The sequence below is a fragment of the Microcebus murinus genome, chromosome 8 (assembly GCF_040939455.1).
Source record: "Microcebus murinus isolate Inina chromosome 8, M.murinus_Inina_mat1.0, whole genome shotgun sequence".
Lineage (NCBI taxonomy): Eukaryota > Metazoa > Chordata > Mammalia > Primates > Cheirogaleidae > Microcebus > Microcebus murinus.
In genome coordinates, this window is record NC_134111.1 from 79,404,026 (window position 1) to 79,428,016 (window position 23,991).

The window sequence follows — 23,991 nt, forward strand, 5'->3', positions numbered from 1 at the left end:
TGAAGGAATCCGTAAAATCTCGCGATATGCGGAACTCTCGGGGAAGCTGTCATGGCCGCGCCTATGTATAGCTGCTGGGTTCTGCTCTAAGGTGAGTGGAGGGCGAGTATAGGCGGAGCGATTAGCAGCATCACAGTATTATCCTGCTGGAAAAGGTCTCAGGGGTCGTCCGGCATTCAGTTTAGAGAGGCGGGTTAATGCTAGGCGGCTCAGCTGCGAAAGGACAGGCTCAAGAATCCAGACGCTGGTTCTAAGGTCTGGTGAGGTTGGCTGATGTGTCTTCCACCTAAATGCAGACCACGTGCAAACATCACTTTCGTTTTCCCCTTCTTTGCCTGAGCCATTCTACCTGTCCAATTCCCTATTCTTAATAGTTGAAGTTTGGGCCGTTGCTAAATCCTCAAGTTGAAAATCATCTGTCACTGTTAACCCCCTTATTTTCATTGAAGATAATCTCCATTTCAAACTAACAAAATTCCCTCCTGCAGAGGTAGGTTTATGAAACGCTTTTCCACCAGAAATTCACTTAAAAAAAATCCTTTATACAACGATTACTTCCAAAGTAGCCTGGCTTCTTTAAACCTGTATACATTGTGGTACACGTGGAGGAAGCCTATATTGGTAAAATAGTTTTACTGTTTAAAAATTTTTAAATGGCTTCATAGGTTCCTATTGTCTCCTCTGTAAAATGTATTTTATTTCATTAAGCAAAAGTTTTGCTTTAATTTTTATTCCTTTCATTATACCTTCCCCTACAGGAAAACGACAGCATGTATTCTTTTTCACTAGTGGAAATGACATTTGTTTTATATTGACGACTTTAAAGCTATTTGGAAGCGTTTCAGTGGCTGGCAAAATGAATAAAAAAGCAAGTTCCTTTTTATGGAACCTCAGACAATTCAGTACTTTAATTCCAAGAGACAAAACTGTGGGATTTTGTGGACCAAAATTTGTTTATTCAAACTGGAACCCAAGAAACCATCCCGGAAATGACTTTGATAACAGAATTCAATCATCTAGGTCATCTAGTACGTATCTCTTCCAGGATGCATTCATTTTTAAATCAGGAAATGATGGATTTCCAACAAAGGGCAGAAGTACCCTAACAGTTCTTACAGTTGACAGACTACTTTGCCCTAGAAGGCTGTCCTTTGACTCAAAACATTCTGTTGTCTTTGTTGGTACACTCAATAATGGATTGAGGAAAGTAAACTTTCACCAGGAAGTCTCCGATGAAGATGTTCTCACCAAAGAAATAAAGCCAACCCCTATCAGCTATCAAAAATTATCTAAGGAGTGTAATTCCCTCAGTGATGTGTTAGATACATTTTCAAAAGCACCTGCTTTTCCTAGTAGTAACTATTTCACAGCAATGTGGACAATTGCCAAAAGGATGTCTGAAGAACAGAAGCGCTGTGAAAAACAACTGATGTTTAGCCACCCTGCATTTAACCAGCTCTGTGAACATATGATGAGAGAAGCCAAGATCATGCGCTATAACCATTTGCTGTTCAGTCTTCATGCTATGGTGAAGCTTGGAATCCCTCAGAACACTCTTCTGGTACAGACTTTGCTGAGGGTGGCCCAGGTAAAATCAAAAGGAGATTTAAACATGTTTTTACTTGGCATAGAATATCTTGAAAGAATGAAGAGAAATAGATAGGTAGCCTCCTTAAAGGAGACTATCTAATTAAATGGTGCATATATTGTATGATTTAGAGACTTAAATTAATTAGCTAGGTCTTTTCTTCCTTTTGCTATGGAATTTATGAAAGCTTGCCCTGTTTACGTTTTCCAGGGTTTAGTACTAATGGAGAAGCTAAAATGAGGAGAGATGCAAGATATACAAAGAAATATTGGGTAGTTGAAGGAAGGTGAGAAGTGGGGAGAGAAGGGAACTTAGTCCATGGTAGAGTTGGAATTCATGCCCAGTAGGTAATGATGCCTGAGCTGGTGGGAAGATTGATAGTGAAAGTGATGGTATTTCAAGCAGAGACGATTGCATGCCCTAACATCCTGGATGAAAACTTTGGCAAGTTTGGGGAGCTGAAAGTAGTTTGGTGTGGCTGAAGCACAGAATGATAGGGTTGTGTGTTTGAGGGGTGGGGAGGAAGTCGTGCATGTGGCGGTCAAAGGGAAGAGAAGAGGGGCAAGGGGCTTACTTAGTGACAGGACATGGGGCTTACTTAGTGACAGGACATGAGGCTGGAAAAATAGGAGCTGAATCATAAAGAGCCTTTGATGTCTGGCTAAGGAGTTTGTATTTATCCTGTAGGCAATGGGAATCCATTGAAAAATTTTAAGTAGTGGGTCGACATACTTAAATTTGCATTTTAGATCACTGAATGAGTGGAAAATGGATTGAAAGAAGGACGAAATTTGATGGAGGGAGCCATTTTTAGTTTAAAAGAGGAATGTTGGTGTCTTGCATGATGTCATTGAAATGGTGCCAGAGATGATGAAGAAAAGATTAGCTTGTTAATCAATTATATATATATATATTTTGCTTTTTTTAAATTTTAGCGTATTATGGGGGTACAAGTGTTAAGGTTACATATATTGCCCATGACCCGCCTCCCCCTCGAGTAAGAGCTTCAAGCGTGTTCATCCCCCAAACGTTGCACATCTTACTCATTGTGTTTGTATATACATCCCCTCCTCCCCCCTCCCACCCTCCCTACACCTGATAAATGTCACTCCTGTGTGTCCACTTAGGTGTTGATCCGTTGATACCAATTTGCTGGTGAGTACATGTGGTGCTTGTTTTTCCATTCTTGAGATACTTCACTTAGTAGAATGGGTTCCAGCTGTATCCAGGAATATACAAGAGGTGCTATATTACCATTGTTTCTTAAAGCTCAGTAGTACTTCATGGTATACATATACCACATTTTATTAATCCACTCATGAATTGATGGGCACTTGGGTTGTTTCCACAGCTTTGCAATTGTGAATTGTGTTGCTATAAACATTTGAGTGCATGTGCCTTTTTCATAAAGTGACTTTTGATCTTTTGGATAGATGCCCAATAATGGGATTGCTGGATCAAATGGTAGATCTACTTGTATCACTTTGAGGTATCTCCATACTGCTTTCCACAGAGGTTGAACTAGTTTGCAGTCCCACCAGCAGTGTAGGAGTATTCCTTTCTCTCTGCATCCATGCCAGCATTTGTTGTTTGGGGACTTTTTGATAAAGGCCATTCTCACTGGAGTTAAGTGATATCTCATTGTGGTTTTGATTTGCATTTCCCTGATGATTAGAGATGTTGAACATTCTTTCATGTTTGTTGGCCATTATTCTGTCGTCTTTTGAGAAGTTTCTGTTCATGTCCTTTGCCCATTTTTTGATAGGGTTGTTTGATTTTTTCTTGCTGATTATCCTGAGTTCTAAATAGATTCTAGTTATCAGCCATTTATCAGATGTGTAGCTTGCAAAAATTTTCTCCCATTCCGTGGGTTGTCTGTTTGCTCTCTTGACAGTTTCTTTGGCTGTGCAGAAGCTTTTTAATTTGATCCAGTTCCATTTGTTTATTTTTGTTGCTGTTGTGATTGCCTTTGGGGTTGTCTTCATAAATTCTTTGCCTAGGCCAATGTCTAGAAGGGTATTTCCAACATTTTCCTCTAGAATTCTAATAGTTTCACACCTAAGGTTCAAGTCTGTTACCCAGCGTGAATTGATTTTTGTGAGAGGTGAAAGGTGTGGGTCTTGTTTCAGTCTTCTACATGTGGCTATCTAGTTTTCCCAGCACCATTTATTGAATAAGGATTCTTTTCCCCAGTGTATGTTTTTGTCTGCTTTGTTGAAGATTAGTTGGCTGTATGAGGATGGTTTTATATCTGGGTTCTCTGTTCTGTTCCACTGGTCAATGTCCCTGTTCTTGTGCCAGTCCTAAGCTGTTTTAATTACTATAGCCTTGTAGTATAGTTTGAAGTCTGGTAAATTGATACCTCCTATTTTGTTTTTATTGCCTAGGATTGATTTTGCTATACGGGGTCTTCTCTGGTTCCATACGAAGTGTAAAATTATTTTTTCTGTATTTTTGAAAAATGATGATGATATTTTGGTAGAGATTTCATTGACTCTGTAGGTCACTTTGGGTAGTATAGACATTTTAACAATGTTGATTCTGCTGACCCATGAGCATGGTATATTCTTCCACCTGTTTACATCCTCTGCTATTTCTTTCTTCAGTGTTTCATAGTTCTCCCTGTAGAGGTCTTTTACCTCCTTAGTTAAATATATTCCTAGGTACTTTATTTTCTTTGTTGCTATTTTGAAGGGAATTGAGTCTTTGATTTAGTTCTCACTTTTACTGTTGTTGGTGTATTTGAATGCCTCTGATTTCTGTGTATTGATTTTGTATCCTGAGACTTTACCAAATTCATTTATCAATTCAAGGATTCTCTTCATTGATGCTTGGGGTTTTCTAGGTATAATATCATGTCATCAGCAAAGAGTGAGAGTTTGATCTCTTCTGGTCCCATTTGGACACCCTTAAATTCCACTCTCTTGTCTGATTGCTGTACTGAGGACTTCCAGCACTATGTTGAACAGAAGTGGAGATAGTGGGCAACCTTGTCATCTTCCAGTTCTAAGTGGGAATGCTTTCAAATTTTCCCCATTCAGTATGATATTGGCTGTGGGTTTGTCATATATGGCTTGTATCATTTTTAGGTAAGCCCTGTCTATGCCTATTTTGTTGAGCATTCTTATCATAAAAGGGCATTGAATTTTGTCAAATGCTTTTTCTGCGCCTATTGAGAAGATCATATGGTCTTTGTTTTTGCTTCTGTTTGTATGGTGAATTACATTTATAGATTTGCGTATGTTGAACCATCCCTGCATCCCTGGGATGAAGCCCACTTGGTTGTGATGAATTATTTTCTTGCAAGTACCTGGATTCAATTGGCTAGGATTTTGTTGAGAATTTTTGCATCTATATTCATAAGGGATATTGGTCTGTAGTTTTCTTTTTTTGTTGCATCCTTTCCTGGTTTTGGTATCAGGGTTATGTTTGCTTCATAAAATGTGTTGGGGAGGATTCCATCCTTCTCGATGTTGTGGAATAATTTTGCAGTACTCAATGATCATAATTAATAATTTTTTAAAAGATAGGAATTTCTTGGGGATAATCTCACATATAACCCATCTTCCTTTAGAATTCAAGAATTGGGTTCATAAGTATATGAGAGTTTTCAACTTTCATTTTTTTATATTACTGAGATTTCTGTATGTCCTCAACCAAGACATAATTTTTATTTTGTGTGTGTATGTGTTTGTTTAAACCACAAAATATCCATGTTTATTTAGTAAACTATGTTTTAGTTCTCTATGTAATTAGTTAAAAGGGATTAGAATAAGTCACCTTACCTGGTCAGAGATGCTCTTATTAGATTTTGGACAGATATTCACATCAGCATAGCATCTGCATTGGTGAGGTATGAGCAGTGGATTTTTGGAGTCAGAACATCTGTGTGTATCTGTGTGTATCAGAACATTGTATCATTGTGTCTCACTGACCTATTGGAATGTTATAAAGACATTTTAGCTAGAGATGAAAGGACAATGTACCATCAGTGAATTTGCCCTTCAAACGTAGCCAAGTGGCCTTTCCTTTCACAACAGATATTGATGGAATGCTATAAATTGTTAAGAAAACCCTCCTATTAGAATGAAACCTTTTTTTTTCCCAGCCTTATCTCCCATCCAAGTACTAACCAGGCCCGACCTTGCTTAGCTTTCTAGATCAGACGAGATCGGGCTGGTTCAGGGTGATATGGCCGTAGACTTCCATCCTTATCTGTTTATTATCAGTATCTAGTTTTGACTTGAGACTTTGTGATTGGGTTAGTCATGTAAGTTTAGCAAAAGAGCATATAACTTTTAGCCTTAAGTTTCCTCAGATGTGAGGAACTACTCTTTTGAGATATATAGACTGTGATTAAATTGAAAGAAGGTAAGCTGTGTTATTACTATTTACTTTCCAAATAATGCTCACTGTTGTTTCTGGAATCTAAATTAGTACCCTAACTAAAGGGACCTGAAGGAAGTATCTGTGAAGCCTGAGGTCCCCTTGAGACCCAAATAGTGGTGATGAAATGTGGCAGGAGACATGACTTGGAGGATTCATAACTGAAGTTTCAGCTTGATTGACACATGGGAAAGGATATAGGAGAATTGTAAGAGCACAGCCATCTAAGGATCCTTAGGAATGGTTAAATTGCCTATGTACCTCAGTAGCTTTTATATTACTGTACTTGAAACTGTTTTTGCTTTCATGATGACCTTGGGTTCTCAGAAGAGGTAAAAATAATATTTGATAAAAGTTGTTTCAGAAGCAGGGAAATAAAATCAATACCAAGTAGATTTTCAGTGATAATGGTGAAGGCAAAAATGTGTTGATACATAAAAGGATGTATGCCAGTTATTTTGAAAATTCACTTAAGTATACCATCTTATTTCCCAAAGATGCTGTTCATTATGGACTGACTGTAGGAATTATTGGTTTAATACTTAATCCTTTTATTGAAAGCATCAGGTTGGTGATTTTACTTGGGTGACATAGTCTACTATGGGCTCATCACCTGTAGTGTTTTTGTCTTTATATTTCAATAGGAACGTATCAATGAGTGTGATGAGAAATGTCTTTCAATTCTGTCAGCTATTATAGAGGCAATGGAGCCATGTAAGAATGTGCAGGTTCTTCAAGCAGGATTGAGGTGAGAACTCTCTTATTCTTTCTTCATATGGTTTTTTTTGTTCCTCTTATACCTGGAATAAAACAAATGAGATGGAAACTGAATGACTTTTTTTTTTTTTTTTTGAAGTGGGGTTGGGGAGGCTGTGTTGATGGTTATAGTTTTTAATACCATATTAAGCTTAAAATCCTGATTCTGGATGAGATAAAGCTGGAAATAATACTACATTTGGGGTCCACTATGAAAAACCTGAGTAAAATTGAAAACAAAATTAATTTATCTTAAAACATAGTACTGATGTGGGCTGAGGGAGAATTGATTTGTATATTTAATTCAAAATAGTGATTTGAGCACTATGTGGGGGCTATATGACACTGGCCCAGCTTGAAAAGGAATTTATAAAATTGATGCAACTGATCTAATATCATAGATCAGTGAGAATAATACTTAATTCCCTTTTTCATTGACTATGCATAGGTTTTTTTCCTGCAATCTCCTGATGTGAATTGTTCATTAATAAAGACAGCGCTGTAATGTGAGAGGAAATAGTACTAGACTGGGGCTAGATCTTTCACAAACTGCTTACACTGTCTTGAGCAGGTAGATTATTTCTTTGAGATTCATATTCTTCGTCTATAGTAGGAACTGGACCAAATGAAATTTTTTTTTAAGGTTTCTCTTCTGATTTGAAGACTCTAGGATTGTAATATTTATTGTGCTTGATTACAGAATATTAGTTGATCAGCAAGTCTGGAAAATAAAACGTGTCTTCACTTTACAAGCTGTGATGAAATGTATTGGAAAAGATGCGCCATTCAGTCTTAAAAGGAAACTGGAGGTAAATGCCTGAATTTTCTCTAGTGAATGATATTTGAAAAAATTATTTTCTCTAGTGAATGATATTTGAAAAAATTATTTCTTATAACCCACTGTCACTTCCTGAAGTTACTTTTCTAGGAGGACATTGCTGTACCTTTGGGTTTAGCTTTGCTAAAGTGAGTTAACAGAAGTAGACATATTTAGTTATATGTAAATATATATATTTACCTATTTTTCTCAAACTTTATCCTTTTTACTTAAAACTAAAAGTTTTTTTTTTTTGCCACAAATAGTAAATTTAAGTTTGTTTTTCTTTAGATCAAAGCCTTAAGTGAATTAGACAGATTTTCTGTTTTGAATAGCCAGCGCATGTTTGAGGCACTAGCTGCCATGAATCATCGTTCTATGGTACTGTTGAATGAATGCAGTAAGATAGTCACAGGTAAGAATTTTTCTTTCATGATTTGCAGGATCAGACATACTGTTTTGAACTATACTTCTTTTGTTTGTTTTAAAAACCTTATGTGTGAAAAATAAGTATCAGGCATTTTGAATCTTACATTTAAAAGCATCTGGTAATTTTTGTTTATTTATTTAACTCATTCTTAAAGATAATGTCCATGGATTGCCTTTTAAAATATTGATCAACATATTGCAGTCCTGCAAAGACCTCCGATACCAAAATTTAGATCTCTTCAAGGGAACAGCAGACTATGTGGCTGCAACTTATGACATTTGGAAATTGAAACAAGTGAGTATATTAGAATAAGCCTCAGAAACTTTCAAAAAGCATATTATAATTAATTAATGTAGCATTTAAAATTTTTCTCTTTCACCTTTATAGCAGTTAAGATACCAAGATATCCCCACGCTAAATTGATTTTTGAAAAATTAGCTCCTGAATATTTCTGTCTGGGGGTTACTTGTTAATATAGATAGTTCCCAGTTTAGAATGGTTTAACTTACAAGGTATTGACTTTATGGTGGTGTGAAAGATATACAGATTCTGGAGAAACCACACTTTCAATTTTGAATTTTGATCTTTTTCCAGGTTAGGAATATGTGATAAGATGCTCTCTTGTGATGCTGGGTGGTAGCAGTGAGCTGCAGCTGTCAGTCAGCCACATGATCATGAGGGTAAACAGTTGATACTATGCAGTGTACTGTATTCAATAAATTACATGAGATATTCAACACTTTATTATAATATAGGCTTTGTGTTAGATGATATTGCCCAACTATAAGATCATGTGAATGTTCTGATCACATTTAAGGTAGGCTAGGCTAAACTATGATGTTTGGTATGTTAGGTGTATTAAATGCATTTTTGATTAACTTATATTTTTAATTTATGATGGGTTTATCAGGACGTAACCCCATTGTAAGTTGAGGATCATCTGTATACTGTTCAATGTTTTGATCATCTTTCTATCTGAAACAAAAATTATATTGTCCAAAGTTTGCTCTATTATTTGGTTTTCAAAAGGTTATATGATGCTTTGGTTAGATATTTAGCTTTATTTCTGTGTTTATACTTTTTTCTTATTAGATTTAGAATAAGAAAAATGGACGATGTGGCAGGTTTATGGTTTTTTTTCCTTAGGTTTATAGTTTGTGAGGAATAAAATGTCATTATTTAATGATCATGTCCTTTATTTCTTTTTGAGTAAAAGCCTTTAAATTCAGGGGCTCTGTTAATAAAATCTAAATGAAGCAGCTAGTTGAAACTACTTTTGCAATGAAGGAGGTGGTAACTGTGTTACATCACTAGATTCAGTTTACTTTGGAGAGTAAGATGAATATTTGGTTTACTATGGGAATTGATTATGGAATGCAAAATAATAATCATAAGTGAGAAAGACTGAGAAGGAATTGGAGGTGAACTGGAAAATTTATTTTAATCGTGATATTTCAGCTCCATTCTCACTTATAGGAATTAATATTAAATATAGAAATTTTGAGTTATCTTTTACATGTTAGAAACTAGGAAGTATTTTGGTTTGGGTGTGGGAGGAGTTCAAGATTGAGTTGGACATTTTGAGGAACTTCAGAAAAGGTATGTTTAAAAGTAATTTTCAGATCTGTTATATGAAAAGCATATAAGAAAGGATTTATTTTTAAATGCAATGGAAATATGGAAATCATTTTATGCCGTGGTTCTCAGCTTATGAAAAGAGATTGCTTGTTAACTTGACACCAAATTTAAGGATTAATAGAATAGATTTTGTAAGGGAAAGATAATTGTTCCTTTTTAGGGTATATTCTGTTGATGAGGACAATGGCATGGCTGTTTAAGTTTTTTGAAATCTAAAAAACTACTATTAGCATCCTATAATTATTAATGAGTTTTTCCCTCAATTCTTTCTCTTTTTAAGGTTATTTTTCTCCTCATTTCATTTGAAAACCTTGGCTTTCGACCTATTGGTTTGATGGACATGTTAATGAAAAAAGTAGTAGAGGAACCTGAATCCCTAAACATGAAAAACATTGTCTCTATTCTTCATGTGTATTCTGCTCTCAATCATGTCTACAAATGTGAGAACAAAGAGTATGTACTTGTTCTTTTTTACTTTTTCATTTCCACATAACATGTTTGTAGAAAAGATTACAAATCATAAGCTTAATGAATTATCACAAGTGAACACATCCATAGCCATCATCCATGTCAATAAAGAAAACACAGTGTTCCTTACTCATTTATAAAGTTAAACAGAATTTCATTTTATATTTCCTGTTTTTTGTCTTGCTTGTTTCTTTGATCTTTGTAATCTATTAGTTACTTCATTTTAGGAGTTTTTATTTCAAACTCTCCCAGTTATCCCAGCCCCCTCCTAAGTTATAGTTTAGTTTTCTTTAACTTTATTGAAAAATTGAGAAATGTATCTTTGAAAAATTTTCTTGTTTTTGTATTGTGGTAAGAATACTTACTACATTTTTAAGTATGCAGTATAATCTTTTAAACTATGCCTATATTTTAACTATCTTACTTATATTTTAGGTATTTTACAAAGCCTAGTACAATCTCTGGAATCTCTTCCGTAACTGGAACTTTATACCTGTTCAGCAGCAACTCCCTATTCCCCATCCTCTAACCCCTAACAACCAACATTATGCTCTTCGTTTATATGACTTTGACTTATTTAGATACCTCATATAAGTGGAGTGATGTAATATTTGTTCTTTTGTGACTAGCTTATTTTACTTAGCATAATGCCCTCAAAGTTCATCCATGTTGTAGCAGATGGCAGGATTTCCTTCTAAAGGCTGAGTAATAGTCCATTCTATGTATATCCCACATTTTCTTTATTCATCTGTTGATGGACATTTAGGTTGTTTCCATATCTTGGCTGTTGTGAATAGTGCTGCAGTGAACATCGGAGTGCAGATAACTCTTTAAGATCCTGATTTCAGTTCATATGAATTGAAATATACTCAGAAGTGGGATTGCTGGATCAAATTTTTTGAGGAACCCTCATAATATTTTCCATACACTATTTTGTACTCCCACCAACAGTGTGCAAGGGTTTCAGTTTCTCCACATCCTCTCCAACACTTGTTATCTTTCGGGTTTTTTTTTTAATAAAAACCATCCTAACAGGTGTGTAGTAATACCTGATTGTTATTTTAATTTCCATTTCCCTGATAATTAGTGATGTTGAGCATATTTTCATATACTTGTTGCTTATTTATATGTCTTTGGAGATATGTCTATTTAAGTCCTTTGCCCATTTTTTAATCACATGATTTATTTTTTTGCTATTGAGTTCTAGGAGTTCCTTATATATTTTTCTACATATAGTATATAAAGATTTTTCTCCTATTTTATAGGTTGCTTTTTTACTTTGTTGATTGTTGACTTTGCTGTGCAGAAGCTTTTTAGTTTTATGTAGTTCCCTTTGTCTAATTTTGCTTTTGTTGCTTATAATTTTGGTATCATCTCCAATGTCATAAGGCTTTTCACGTATGTTTTCTTCTAGAAGTTTAACAGTTTCAGGGCTGACATTTAAATTTTTAATCCACTTTGAGTTGATTTTTGTGTATAGTGTAAGATAAGGTTCCAATTTCATTCTTTTGCATGTGGATATCCAGTTTTCCCAACACCCTTTTTGAAGAGAACATTCCTTCTGCATTGTGTATTTATTGTAGCTTTGTAAAATATTTTGAAATCAAGAAGTGTGATACCTCCAGCTTTGCTCTTCTTTCTCAAGATTGCTTTGGAAATTCAGGATCTTTTGTGGTTCCATACAAATTTTAATGCATATTTTTTCTATTTCTGTAAAAAATACTATTGATATTTTGATAGGGATTACACTGAATCTGTAGATCACTTTGGGTGGTATGGACATTTTAACAATATTAAGTCTTCCAGTCCATGAACACGGGAAGTTTTTCCATTTATTAGTGTCTCATCAATTATTTTAATCACCTTTTTTAGTTTTCAATTATAAGTCTTACCTCCTTGATTAAGTTTATTCCTAAATATTTTATACTTTTTGTTTCTATTGTAAACAAGATTGTTTTCCCAGATTTTTTGGGGGGGGATAGTTTGTTGTAAGTATATAGGAATACAACAGATAATTTTACTTCTTCCTTTCTGATTTGGATACCTTTTCTTACTTTTTCTATTTTATTTTATTGCCTAATTGCTTTGCCTAGAATTTCCAATATTATGTTGAATAGAAGTGGTGAAAGCAGGTATCCTTGTCTTATTCCATGGTGAGAATAGGCATCCTATCCTTGTAAGAGCTTTCTGCTCCTTTTTTTTTTCTCCTGAGACACACCTAATGTATACATTGGTTTGCTTGATGGTGTCCCTTACTCTTTCTTAACTTTTTCTTCCTTTTTTTTTTTTATTGGATAATTTCACATGACTTGCTTCTAGTTCACTGATTCTTTCTTCTGCTTAATCAAGTATGCTATTGTAGCCCTTTGGTGAATTTTTTAGTTCAGTTATTGTATTCTTCAGCTCCAGAATTTCTGTTTGGTTCTTTTTTATAGTTTCTTATCTCTTTATTAATATTCTCATTTTATTCATGTATCATTTTCCTGATTTAATTTACTTGTCTGTGTTCTTATAAGATGATTTTTAAAATTCTTTGTTGAGCAATTCTTAGATCTTCATCTTTTTAAAGCTGGTTACTAAAGATTTATTTTGATCGTTTCATTGTGTCACATTTCCTTGATTCTTTTTGCTCCTTACAGCTTTGTGTTGGTGTCTGCACATTTGAAGAAACAGTCTTCTCTCCTTTTCTTTACAGACTGGTTTTGCCAGGGAAAGACCTTAACCAATCAACCCAGATTCTGGGAGGCCCTCAGACCTTTTCTATGGATGTGTGTGTATATTTCTAAGTAGAGGGATTTGTTAGTTTCTTTTTTTTCAGGAGCCTGAAATCTCTTGCTCCCTCTGGTGTTTAACTGCTGTACTGCAGGCTGGGACTTAGGCATCCTCCACCCCTCTCCTTCCTTCCCTGTAGAGAAACCTCTGCTCTTCCAGTCTTGCAGAGCTGTGCTTCTTGCTGCAACCCACTGACCCCTTTTTCTTTTTTTTAACTGCTCCCGGGTATCTGAACTATTCTGATTCCATCAGCTCTCCTGGTGAGTTGAGACAGAAACTGTCCCCTTTGATAGTGCACCAAAAGGCCGCGATATTGAAGACACACTCCACTCCTCCCCCTCTCTCCTGAGGGGGAAGCCTCAGGTTCTGTACCTTCTCTCAATCTTCCAGCACTGATTCGGTGCAGGAAGCTGCTCACCTCCTTTCCTTTGTTTTTAACTGCCAGGCATCTGATCTATGCTAGTTCTGTTAGTACTCCACATGAGGCAAGAGAGAAACCAGCCCCATGGGCAGCACACTGAAAGGCTGAGAGGTTGGAGGCACACTCTTCTGTCTCCCTCCAAGGGAGAAGTCCCAGGCTAAGGCAGTCCCTCTTGGTGCTGAGCTGAGGGTCTGACATGGGTAAAGTGAAATTGTTCTTCTTACCAGTGTCAATGTGGCTGTTCTTGGTTTTGTGCTCATCTGGAGTACTACAATCTCATAACTGGATTCTAGATTTCTCATAAAGGTATTTTGGTCTGTTTATCCTTGTTACATCAGTGTTTCTGTGGGGCAACAAGAGCTGGACTTTGCTATTCGACCATGTTGCTGATATTACTCCCCTCCATAGTTCAATTTTGACACTAACAATTCATTTGATCACAAACTACTGCTTTCTATTCTTTTTATTTTAACCACAACCATATATTTCTACTGTTAAATACAGTAATTCTTCAGCCATGTCAGGGTCTTTCACACCTCTGCTGTCTACCCAGAACATCTTTTTTTACTTTCTGGATCAGTTAGGGTTTATTAAAAACTAGAAACACATATTAAAGGTCTTTTGTTAGAAGAACAGTTAAAAACACAGACTGTCATACTTAGGTTTGCATTTCAGCCCTGCCATTCATTAGCTGCTTGACTTTTGGAAAATGACTTATCTGTGCCTGAGTTTATTCATCTGTTAAAATGGGGATGAGTTATTTCTAATTGCATTGCGTTGTCATAAAGATTAAATGAGTTAACCTATGTCAAGTTTTTAACACAATGCCTGGCATACAGTGATTGTTAGATTAAAAAAAGTTAGAGTATAGGTCACAGAGGTCTTGGAGGAACAAACTAGGGCAGTGCTCAGGGTCTTAGTGGCAAGAGTCACAGGCTGTCTCTTTACCACCAAATGACTTTTCTCTTCCTGCTTTCTGTTCCTGTAGTTTTTATATTTCCAAAAGAGAAAATCTGATTGGCTAGGTTTGGGTCAAATGCCCCTCCCTTAGGGCCAGTTTATCGATGAAGTGGTGCTGGGCTGCCTCCTGTATTTTCCATCGACGGACATACTCAGCTCTTACTGCATTTCTGGGGCCTTCCCTGATTGTCTCCATCAGATCCCCTGTGCCTGTCATGCCTTACCCAGATTCTGGTAGGGCCTTGACCACATATTTGTAGTTATTTGTCAATAAGTCTGTCTCTGCTCCTCAGTTGACAAGCTCTCTAGAGTCAGACCCAGGTTCTTGTTATCCTGAACTTTTAGCACAGGGCCTGGCAAAGAATCAGCATTTAGTAAAGATTGAAAATTATCCCCCACATTCAAGTTCCTTTACCCCCTGGCTTGGGTTTTCTATGACTCTGGCTCCCATTGACCTTCTGTACTTTCTAGACAACTAGTGTCAAGCTAAGTGGTAATTAAAACTCCAGAAATAGCTCCATGGATTCATGGGATTAAGAGAACATACACTGGTTGGGTAGGATGTTTTTTAGCTGCCTTTAGGCAGCCGAAGAGATAACTTGGTCCAATAAAATGGTTATGTTAGAAATAGAAGGGGGATAACAAAGGTAACAAAGGTTGGGAAATTGAATAACAGCAGTACTAGAATTTGAACAGGAAGGGAATCACAAAAGTTGTCCTTTTGTCTATTTTGCTTTCATCTAACCCAGTAGTTCTCAACTAGGGGTGATTTTGCTTCCCGGGGGACATTTAGCAATATCTGGATACATTTTTAGTTGTCAAAACTGGAGAGGAGGTATGTGCTTCTGGTCTCTAGTAAGTAGAGGCCACGTATGCTGCCAACATTCTGCTGTACCCAGTTTGGCCCCTCACAACAAAGAATTACCCAGCCCCAAATGCCAGTAGTGCTGAGACTGAGAAACTCTGATCAGACCCCTAGCCTCCCACCTCAACATTTCTCCAAAGGGAAAATAGGGGCCATGTGGCTGATATATCAAGATTAATTAGCCACAATTTCCTGAAAACCCATGAATGGTGCAGTTGCCTGAATTTGATACTCTGAGGACTATAAAAAAAGAAGTTTGTGTTCCATATTCTTCCTAGAGCAGTTAAGAACACAAGTCTTGTACATCCATAGGAAGGCAGTAAATGGTGGACCCTAAATGAGTGCTTTCCAGAGGAAGGAGAAAGGAAGATGGTGTCTTGGGCTAGAGTGGTAAAGGTTTTGGAAGCAGAGTGACTCATAGCATTTGGAAAGAGAGTTGACTCGAAGAGATGGGTTAGGTAGGAGAGTGGCAGGAAATTTGGCTTATTGTTTTTCCACATGCTATACTTTAATCATTATTTTATTTTAAGTGATGGCCTGTGGGGGAGAGGGTGTGTTAAATCCAGAGTATCTTCCTGGGTTTGAAACTCAAGGAAGAAAACATTTAACATATAAACTCTTGATGTTTTGACCCTTTGGTTTCTTCTCTTCTTGATCTATATTTACCATCTTATAGATAGATAACCCCAGATTTGCATCTCCAGTTATTAGTGTGCTCCTGAACTCCAGACCTAAGTCTCTGTGGGTTGTGTATCGTCACTGTACATCTCAGAAGTGTCTCAAGTTCTGTAATTCTGGAAGTCAGCTTATTATTCTTAACTCATACTTTTCTACTGACAAGCTCCTTCTCCTGTCTTCCTCATCTATGTTTATTTCTTCATTTAGTCGGCAAACATTTACCAAGCACGTGGGTATGTAGGACAAAGACAAATAAGACACAGTCCTTGCCAGAGGATTCTGTGTAATGAGTAAGGTAGACACCTAAATTGGCAATTAAATATTAATATATCATAAAAACTAGCGTGATAGAGTTTGATCTGGGATATTTGGAAATAGCAGTGAGATGTGCCAGGATGCCAGCCTGGCAGAGAGGAGGGTCGAGGGATGTCGGGCAGTGCTGCTCAGAGGGGCAGGGGCCTGAGCTGCTCTTAAAGGAGGGATAGATGGGAGTTCGCCATGGGAAGGTAAGCAGGGAAGAACATTCCAAGTGGAAGGCACTCTCTATGCAAGGCTGGAGGAAAGCAATGGCAAGCATGTGCAGGGAACAGCGGCAGTTTGGACTGCTGAAGCACAAGTTAACAGTGTGAGGAGTGGGGCAAGAGAAGATCAGAGAGGGGATCACCACCCCGGCTTCCAGCTTCCTCATCTGCGGCCCCTTCTGTCCTGTTGCATACTCTTAAAGCCATCAGTCACCAGTTTCATAAGAGTTGCCTCCCCATTTTCTCCAGGACCTGTTACATTCTTCCCATCCCCTAGAATGTCCACAATTCTTCTATTCTGCCAGAGTCCCCTTCCTCCCTGACCCATCTATCTGTCCCTGCCCATAAACCTCCCAGTTGATCTCAAGCATTTGCCTTTACAGTGTCATTACTAAGGGCTTTCTTCTGGGTACATTTGCCCCTGATGTAAGAATTACTGCTCGGGGCCTTCATCTCACTAGTTATTCACCATTAGGCAAACAGTGAGCACTTTTAGGGCTCCATTCAAATGTTCTTCCCTTTTCCCATCTTTTCCACCTATTCAAATTCTCCTTCTCCTAAAGGGTACTGTCTACTTTCTTTTCTCTGCAATAAGACAGTACTTTGCATGTGTTTTATTTTTTCCTATACAGTGATATATAGCATATGCCCTGAGAGTCAGATTGACATGAGTTCAGAGGTTATCTGTGTCATTTCTTAGTGGTGTCACTCTGTGCAAGTGATTTCAACTAATTTTGATCTTTTCTTTCTTTATTTGTGCTAAACTATGTTGGCATACTGTGTAACATTAGCTCTAGGTGGTAGAATTAGGCTTGCAGTTCTTTTTTTTTTATTTGAGACAAGGTCTCACTCTGTTGCCCAGGGTAGAGTGCAGTGGCATCATAGCTCACTATAGCCTCAAACTCTCGGGCTCAACCGATCTTCCTCATAGTTCTTTTAACCCAGAGTATTGATAGCTAGAGAATTTTAATTGGTTATAAAACTACAGTGGTTGGCCAGGCCTTATAGAAATTCTAGCATAATGATTAAAAAGCTCTGGAGCCTGACAACTTGGGTTCTGATACTGTCTCTGCTACTTCCTTGGCTGTGTGTTCTTAGAAAAGTTACTCAACTTCTCTGAGCCTGTTTACTCATCTTTATTATGAAAATGATGATAACTATTATTACCCATAGAATTTTAATGGGAATTAAGTACGTTAAAGTTTATGAAACATTTGTCTTGTGTAAGATATACAGCAATAGCTAACATTTATTGAATATGTACACTTATTATGATAGCCACTTGGCCCGAATGATGTGTGGATTGATGCCTATTTGCAAACCTGATTTTCTTAACTTTTTCCTTTGGAATCCTTAAAGATATTTCGTTCTGTGGCACCTAACTAGCCCTACCACAACCTTGTCTTCAAGTTTTTGGAAACTGACTTTTCTTTGTTTCCCAGACAGTTCCTAGAAGTGATGGCGAGTTCTGTGACTGGTTGTCTTCACCACATCTCTTCTGAACACCTGTTGAGTGTGGTGTTTTCGTTTTGCTTGATGAATCATTTTCCCCTGGCCCTTGTTAATCAGGTTCTCCAGAAGGACGTCATCAGTGAGCTGCTGGCATCAGGTAGGATGGCAGTGCATAATGGTGACCGAAATAAGGCACGACCACTAGCTGCCTTGTGATTCCGGATGGGGCTTAGTTGGGGCAGTGTTGGCTAAAATTTGCAGAATAGATATTGCTTAGGAAAGGACTGATAATGGTGAAGTCAAAGGTCGTTGATCAGAGGTGTTTGCATTTCCTAATCCTTACACGTCACATTTGAAGTCATCTAAGTTAACTTTTGCAGCTGTAAACACTTCTCACTCATGGCCTGTAATGGGGAATGCTGGTTAGAGCAAGAAAACAAGTAGCTACCAAATTAGCGAGTTTATTTAGTCGTAGAACCAAATTAACTGTTGACTTGTAGTCTTTTGTATTAAACAAGGAAAAGCAACATTCAGATAGATGTACAGAATTTGATGCTGTATCTGACAATGGCGTAGTTCAAATTCTTTTAAAATCATTGTTATAAAATCCCAAAATTGAGTTGTGAAGAATCAATACTGTGTGCTTATTTTTCAGGCAGTATTATCATGAGGAAACAGCCTTGGACCCAGAAAACCTGAATTCTAGTCCCAACTTTGCCTTTAATTAACATTCCTGGGTATATCCTCTTCTATAAATTGAGGAGTTTAGACTAAATGAACTCTAGAGATACTTTAAACCTTAAAACATTATCAAGTACAGGGCTTTGATCTTAGACCCTGGAAACTAGGGAGACATAGACATTCCTTTTGGTAAGAAAGAGAGAAATATAGGTGCATTAATACAGTTTTTAAAATGTGGCATTAATGTTTTTACTAAATGATATATTTTCTTCCCTTTTTGTTTTATTTTTTAGATGACAAGGAGAGGAATGTTCACAAGCTTCACATTTTGAATACTTGTCTAAAACTTGATGATACTTTTTCTTACAAGGCCATAGACTTATTACTGCCACAAATGCCATCGGCACCATTAGATCCAAACACAAAGGTTGCAGAGGTGCTAAGTAGCCTTCTGGGAGGTGAAGAATACTTCTCAAAAAATGTACAGTTGCCGCATAATTATCATATTGGTATGGGACTTTATTTATTTTCCTTTTTTTCTGACAAAAGATTAGAAGTTTGCGGCAGCAGTTTAGTGTAGTATAGCAGTGCCTCTGGAGTTAGATTGCTTGGGTCTGGAATCTTGTCCTATGACTTACTACTGCTGTAACTTTAGGCATTTACCAGCCTCACTTTCTTTATCTGTAAAATGATGATAATAAAAATACCCACCTTATAAAGTTCTTGTAACCAATAAATGAAATTATGCATGTAAAGTTCTTAGACTAACATGTGGCACACAGTAAGCTCTCAATATATTTTTAGCTACTTCTGTTATCAGTAGTGGTTTTAGACATTTTGGCACAGAAAATAACTTTGAGCAATGTTTGAAAAATTAATATTAATTTTTTTCTTCCAGATTTTGAAATTAGAATGGATACTAACAGGAGTCAAGTGCTTCCATTTTCTGACATGGGTGTAACTTCTGCTACGAATATTCAAAGGTTGCTTACATATACTCATTTGCTGGGCTTTTCAAATTTAAATCTTAATTCTAAAAGACTTCATATTAAATAGTAATAATAATAAGACCTTATGTTTGTACAGAGCTTGCAGTGTACTAAGACTTCTTATCCATAAATCTGTCTACTCCTTAGGTGTAAATGTGGGCCTTAAGGTTGAATATAATCATATTCAGTTCAGTCATGGAGTTGGGCCATTTAATGAAAGAGACATTTTTTAAAAATTAGGTTTTGAAACTAAACAGTTCAATAGCATAGAATTGACATAACTGAAACTATCAATGCAGTGTAAAGTTTTGACAAGATTATATAATAGTGATCGTAAAGACTTGAGGCTTTTACAAAAATCTAATACCCAGTAAATATTTTGTTCTACCACCAAGACTTTTCCAGGGATAGAGAAACCTTAGCTTTTTAATTAAGCTGTATCTGTATGGATCAGAGCACACTGAAGCTAATGCAAAGTTGTTTCCTTGGTCATACATTACAAAAATGGTGTCTCTGGGAGAAATACGATGATGCCACACCATGAGAGAATGCCCTGCCTCTCTAGTCGATGCCTAAGATCATGTAATCACCACACAGACACCTGCATTTGGTCAGCCTTTGTGGAAAGGCTCTGTGAGGCACACAGAGATGGGTGACACATGGATCCTGACCCCAAGGAACTTGTGTCTCCTGTTACTCTATTGGACACTAACATAAATGTGATAAAGAGAGGTACAGATTCAAACTGTAGGGATTCAAACTCTTATTTGCCCATCCCTCTCCATTCACATATAGTTCTGTCACTTTTACCCCTTTCTGAATCCATTGAGCTGATTCCTTGGCCCTCTTTTTCAACTGCTGTCTTTCCTATCCATGTTACCCATCACCCTTCAAAAAAGGCTTTTTCTCTGACCCCATTCAATGATCATTTTTCTTTTCTGGGTACTCCATTGTTCTGGCATAATAAAATAACATAATAGTTATCAGCATAAAGTACTAAGAAGTGAAGAGTCTGAGCTTGCCTTTAAAAATATAAAATTTCTCTTGTTTTATAATAGCCAAAGTATAGGAGAAGACAGAATATAAATGTCTTTTTTTTTTTTCTCAATGAACTTAATTATTTCCAAAGTGTCAGGAACAATGAAGAAGCAAATTACACCTTCCACATTTTTGTTACATTTATACACATTTTATCTTTGTAACAGTCTTGCCTTTTTCTTAGGGTTTTCTTCTTTGTGTTTGATCTACCAGTTCTGGTTTCTAAATGCTCCTCTCTCTGGGAGACAATATATATAAAAAGAGCTCTCACCATTTGGTGTTATCTACACCAGTACTTCTCCTGTAGTGTGAATAATAGTACTCAGATCAGAAATCAGCACCACACAGGCAACCTTTAAAGTGTGTGCTTTCATATCTGAAAATTTTCCTCATTAAAAATGTAGCCATCCCTTAAATATGAGAGAGAACTTTGTGCCAAGCATTTTATTATGTGCTTTTGGTTTATAAGGTGGCTTTACATACTCACATGTCTGCAGAGGCCAAGTCATAGGAGTGGAGGGCTAGCTGTTGGGAATGGTGAGGACTGTTGTCAGTGGAGAGCTCAACTTTGAAATCTCCAAAGAGTAGGAATGCAACAAGATGTAAATGGTAATGTCAGTAACTGTTCTTGTTCTGTTTATTTTTGTTCTCAGAGTAGCTGTGCTGTGTGTTCCTAGATCTGTTTATTGTTTGGGCTCAAACCACCCGAGAGGACTCTTTGCTATGAAAATGCGGCATTTGAATGTAATGGGTTTTCATGTGATCTTGGTAAGAAAAAATGCAAATGAAATATTCTTCAATTACTGATGCACATTCTAACAGCTGCCAGGAATCTTGTGGTTGAAGTTGGCTACTGGGACTCTAGAGGAATTGCCAGCATTATTAGAATAAGTGTTTTAGTTATTGTTTTCTTTGAGAAAGAACATTTCTGGTACATGATTTGGCTTCTGCTTAGCTGATTACTGTCATTTACCAGGGGTTTTATAAATATTATTTTGGTCAGCTTTAGTCCTTGTTTACTAAGAGGAAGAATATAAATAATATTTTTTTAATTTAATTTAAGACACACAAAACCATATTCAGTTTCCAGGTTATCTTGAACAAGAGAAGCAAAGATGTTAAAGCTTTGTTTTCCTGGCCAGTGTGAGGCTGTTAGAGGATGTTTATCACCAGAGGGAGCTGAACAGTCGGGAGACGATGGGCCTTCCCTCTCGTGCTGCGCCTTTGATTCTCTGCACCACAGCTTTTCTTGAACAGCCTCTTCAGATGTCTCTGTGTATCTAGAACCTTACAAATAAATGTGTATGTGTGTTAATGTTGGAATCTATCTAAATGCCACTCATTTGGTCCTGCAGATAATGTGAAGTGTAAGCATTCCAATGTTCCATTATGGTACTTTAGTATCCAGAAATGGATTACGCATGGGTTACTGATATTCAGTTGGCCCCTTTCTCTTAGTGGGGTGCTATTTAAGACTTTGTTTTTCACATTGGTGATTCTATATATTCTAAGGAACATTTTCTCAAGAAAGTAATTTTTGCAACATTTAGACGACCTTAAAATTTTTCATACTTTTCACTGTTAGAGCTTTCTTCGACCCTGGTACATAGTCTTATTTGGCCTTTAAAATATGAGTAATTATAAGGTAACATTTGTTTTTAACAGGCAGTTGACTTTATGTTACTCTAGTGAGTCTGGATCTCTAAACTAGCTTTTTTTTTTTATGTATCATTGTCTCACAACTATTTTCCTTTCTTTGGTAAGGTCAATAACTGGGAGATGGAGCAACTAGAGATGGAGGATGCAGTCACATATTTGAAGAGTAAAATCTATTCACTTGAAGACCTTCCTGCTGGTGATATAAATTTGCAAAGTACATATTAAAGTAGAAATCAATCTTTTCACATTAGGAGACATGTATTTGTAAAAATAATTTCAATAAAGGCTATAATTAATTCAGTTGTCAATGCAAGTAACCTGGCTGCTCACTATGACAAAAAATGTTACTTCAGTTCACTGTTAAAATTCATTTTTAGCATGGAAGAAGTGTTTTTACTGGCATTTTAGACTATGCTGAGAAAATTCCAGAAGGGACATTTTTCCAACCACACCTATTCCCTCTAGTGTCCATATATTTTAGAAATTCACGAGCTGTAGATTTCACTTCTTCTCATTAACTTTAAGGCATTAAAAACTTGTTTCTTAATTGTGATGGGTCACAGGCAAGTTGATGTGGGCAGTCGTTGTGTTTGGAATCTGAATATTTATACTTCTGCCATAGCTGCCCTAAGGCTTGGGGTTATACCTTTAAATCATTTTCAAGCATTGACCAGATAGCAACTGGAGCATGTTCTGAAATTGTCAAGTGTGTAGGAATTAGTGAGGTAGCATGTTAAAAATGGGTGAGAATAACACTGGCATTTGTAACAAGCACGCCCCTGGTAGTGGTGTTTTATGGGCCATAAGAGAAACAGTGAGATAATACATGGATGGCAAGGAGTTCAAATTTATTAACACTGATATAGGCTGTGAGTTGCCGACATGATAACTTGCTGTTGTTGAGGTCATTCCTTTCTTCTACTTTCTTCCCCTTTTTTCCTCCCACCATTTCATGAAATTTTAAAAATTAAATATATAGCTGAGCTGTGTTGTAAATCAGACCAGAGGACTGTTTTTTCAGGTATATTTGTTCATTCTTTGTTCAAATATTTGTCCAGGTTCAAACATTTTGTTCAATATACCTGTCTACCTAGTATTTGACTCACTGGGGATCCAGTGATGAATAGGCCTGAACTCTTGTGGCAGTTTCCGCATGGGTCCCATGCCAGTTGGTACTGTTCTACCCCCAGGTACACAGATGTGCAATTACTAAACATCTTACTACATGCCAGATACTGCTAATTATTCATAGGTATTCTCTCTTTTCATTATCTTAACAACCCTTTGAGCTGTAGTTGCTATTATGTTTCTCTCTGAGCCTTCATTTCCTCATCTCTAAGATGAGGATAAGTTATTTGCCCACAGCTGCCCTGAGGAGGTCTGAGCTAGAGTTAGAATATGAGTTGGCGTAGGCTTATATGACAAGTAGTTGAGGATTCCCAGGTTGGTAAGACAAAAACTGCAAAAATATGGCAAGAGTTCTCAGGTTTTATCAACCTATCCAGCCTGCATTTAGAAAAGGTTAGAGGTGAAAGGAAATTTAGTGATCATTTAATACATCTTCCTCATTTTAAGGATGAGGAAGTTAAGGCCAAAAGAATTTTAATTTTCTGAAGTCTCAGCCATGCCATTGGTTCCCATATCATGTCATCATCATTTCATCCTCTACTGCTCTTCAGCTGTGTCCCAGCAGATCTGGCTTCTTGCTCCAGACTAGATATCATCTAGTTTTGTTCACTTGGCCAAGTGATTTAACCTTTATAAGCTTCAGAACAAGATGAAAATATTGTTATTAAAGAAACTAAAGTTTGTTCTTTAAATGCTAAATGTGTATCAATTTCTTCTGGTGGCTAATTATGACTCATATTCAAA

General features: G+C 36.8%; 1 protein-coding gene across 1 annotated transcript; it reads left to right on the forward strand.

Annotated features, from left to right (window-relative positions):
- The first annotated feature begins 23 nt into the window (after positions 1–23).
- Positions 24–22,432, forward strand: FASTKD2 (FAST kinase domains 2). The gene is made up of 12 exons (XM_012738868.3): positions 24–91; positions 759–1,588; positions 6,619–6,722; positions 7,431–7,539; positions 7,839–7,962; positions 8,132–8,271; positions 9,896–10,068; positions 17,743–17,909; positions 18,727–18,942; positions 19,332–19,416; positions 21,114–21,228; positions 22,225–22,432. Exons 2-12 carry the CDS (start codon positions 857–859, stop codon positions 22,342–22,344), a joined length of 2,085 nt encoding a protein of 694 aa, XP_012594322.2. The 5' UTR covers positions 24–91; positions 759–856; the 3' UTR covers positions 22,345–22,432.
- The last annotated feature ends 1,559 nt before the right edge of the window (positions 22,433–23,991 follow it).

Coding starts and splice junctions, on each gene's coding strand:
- FASTKD2 (XM_012738868.3), top strand. CDS start 857: ATGAATAAAAAAGCAAGTTCCTTTTTATGGAACCTCAGACAATTCAGT. Junction 6,723..7,430: donor GTTCTTCAAGCAGGATTGAG/GTGAGAACTCTC, acceptor GCTTGATTACAG/AATATTAGTTGATCAGCAAG. Junction 7,963..8,131: donor ATGCAGTAAGATAGTCACAG/GTAAGAATTTTT, acceptor TCATTCTTAAAG/ATAATGTCCATGGATTGCCT.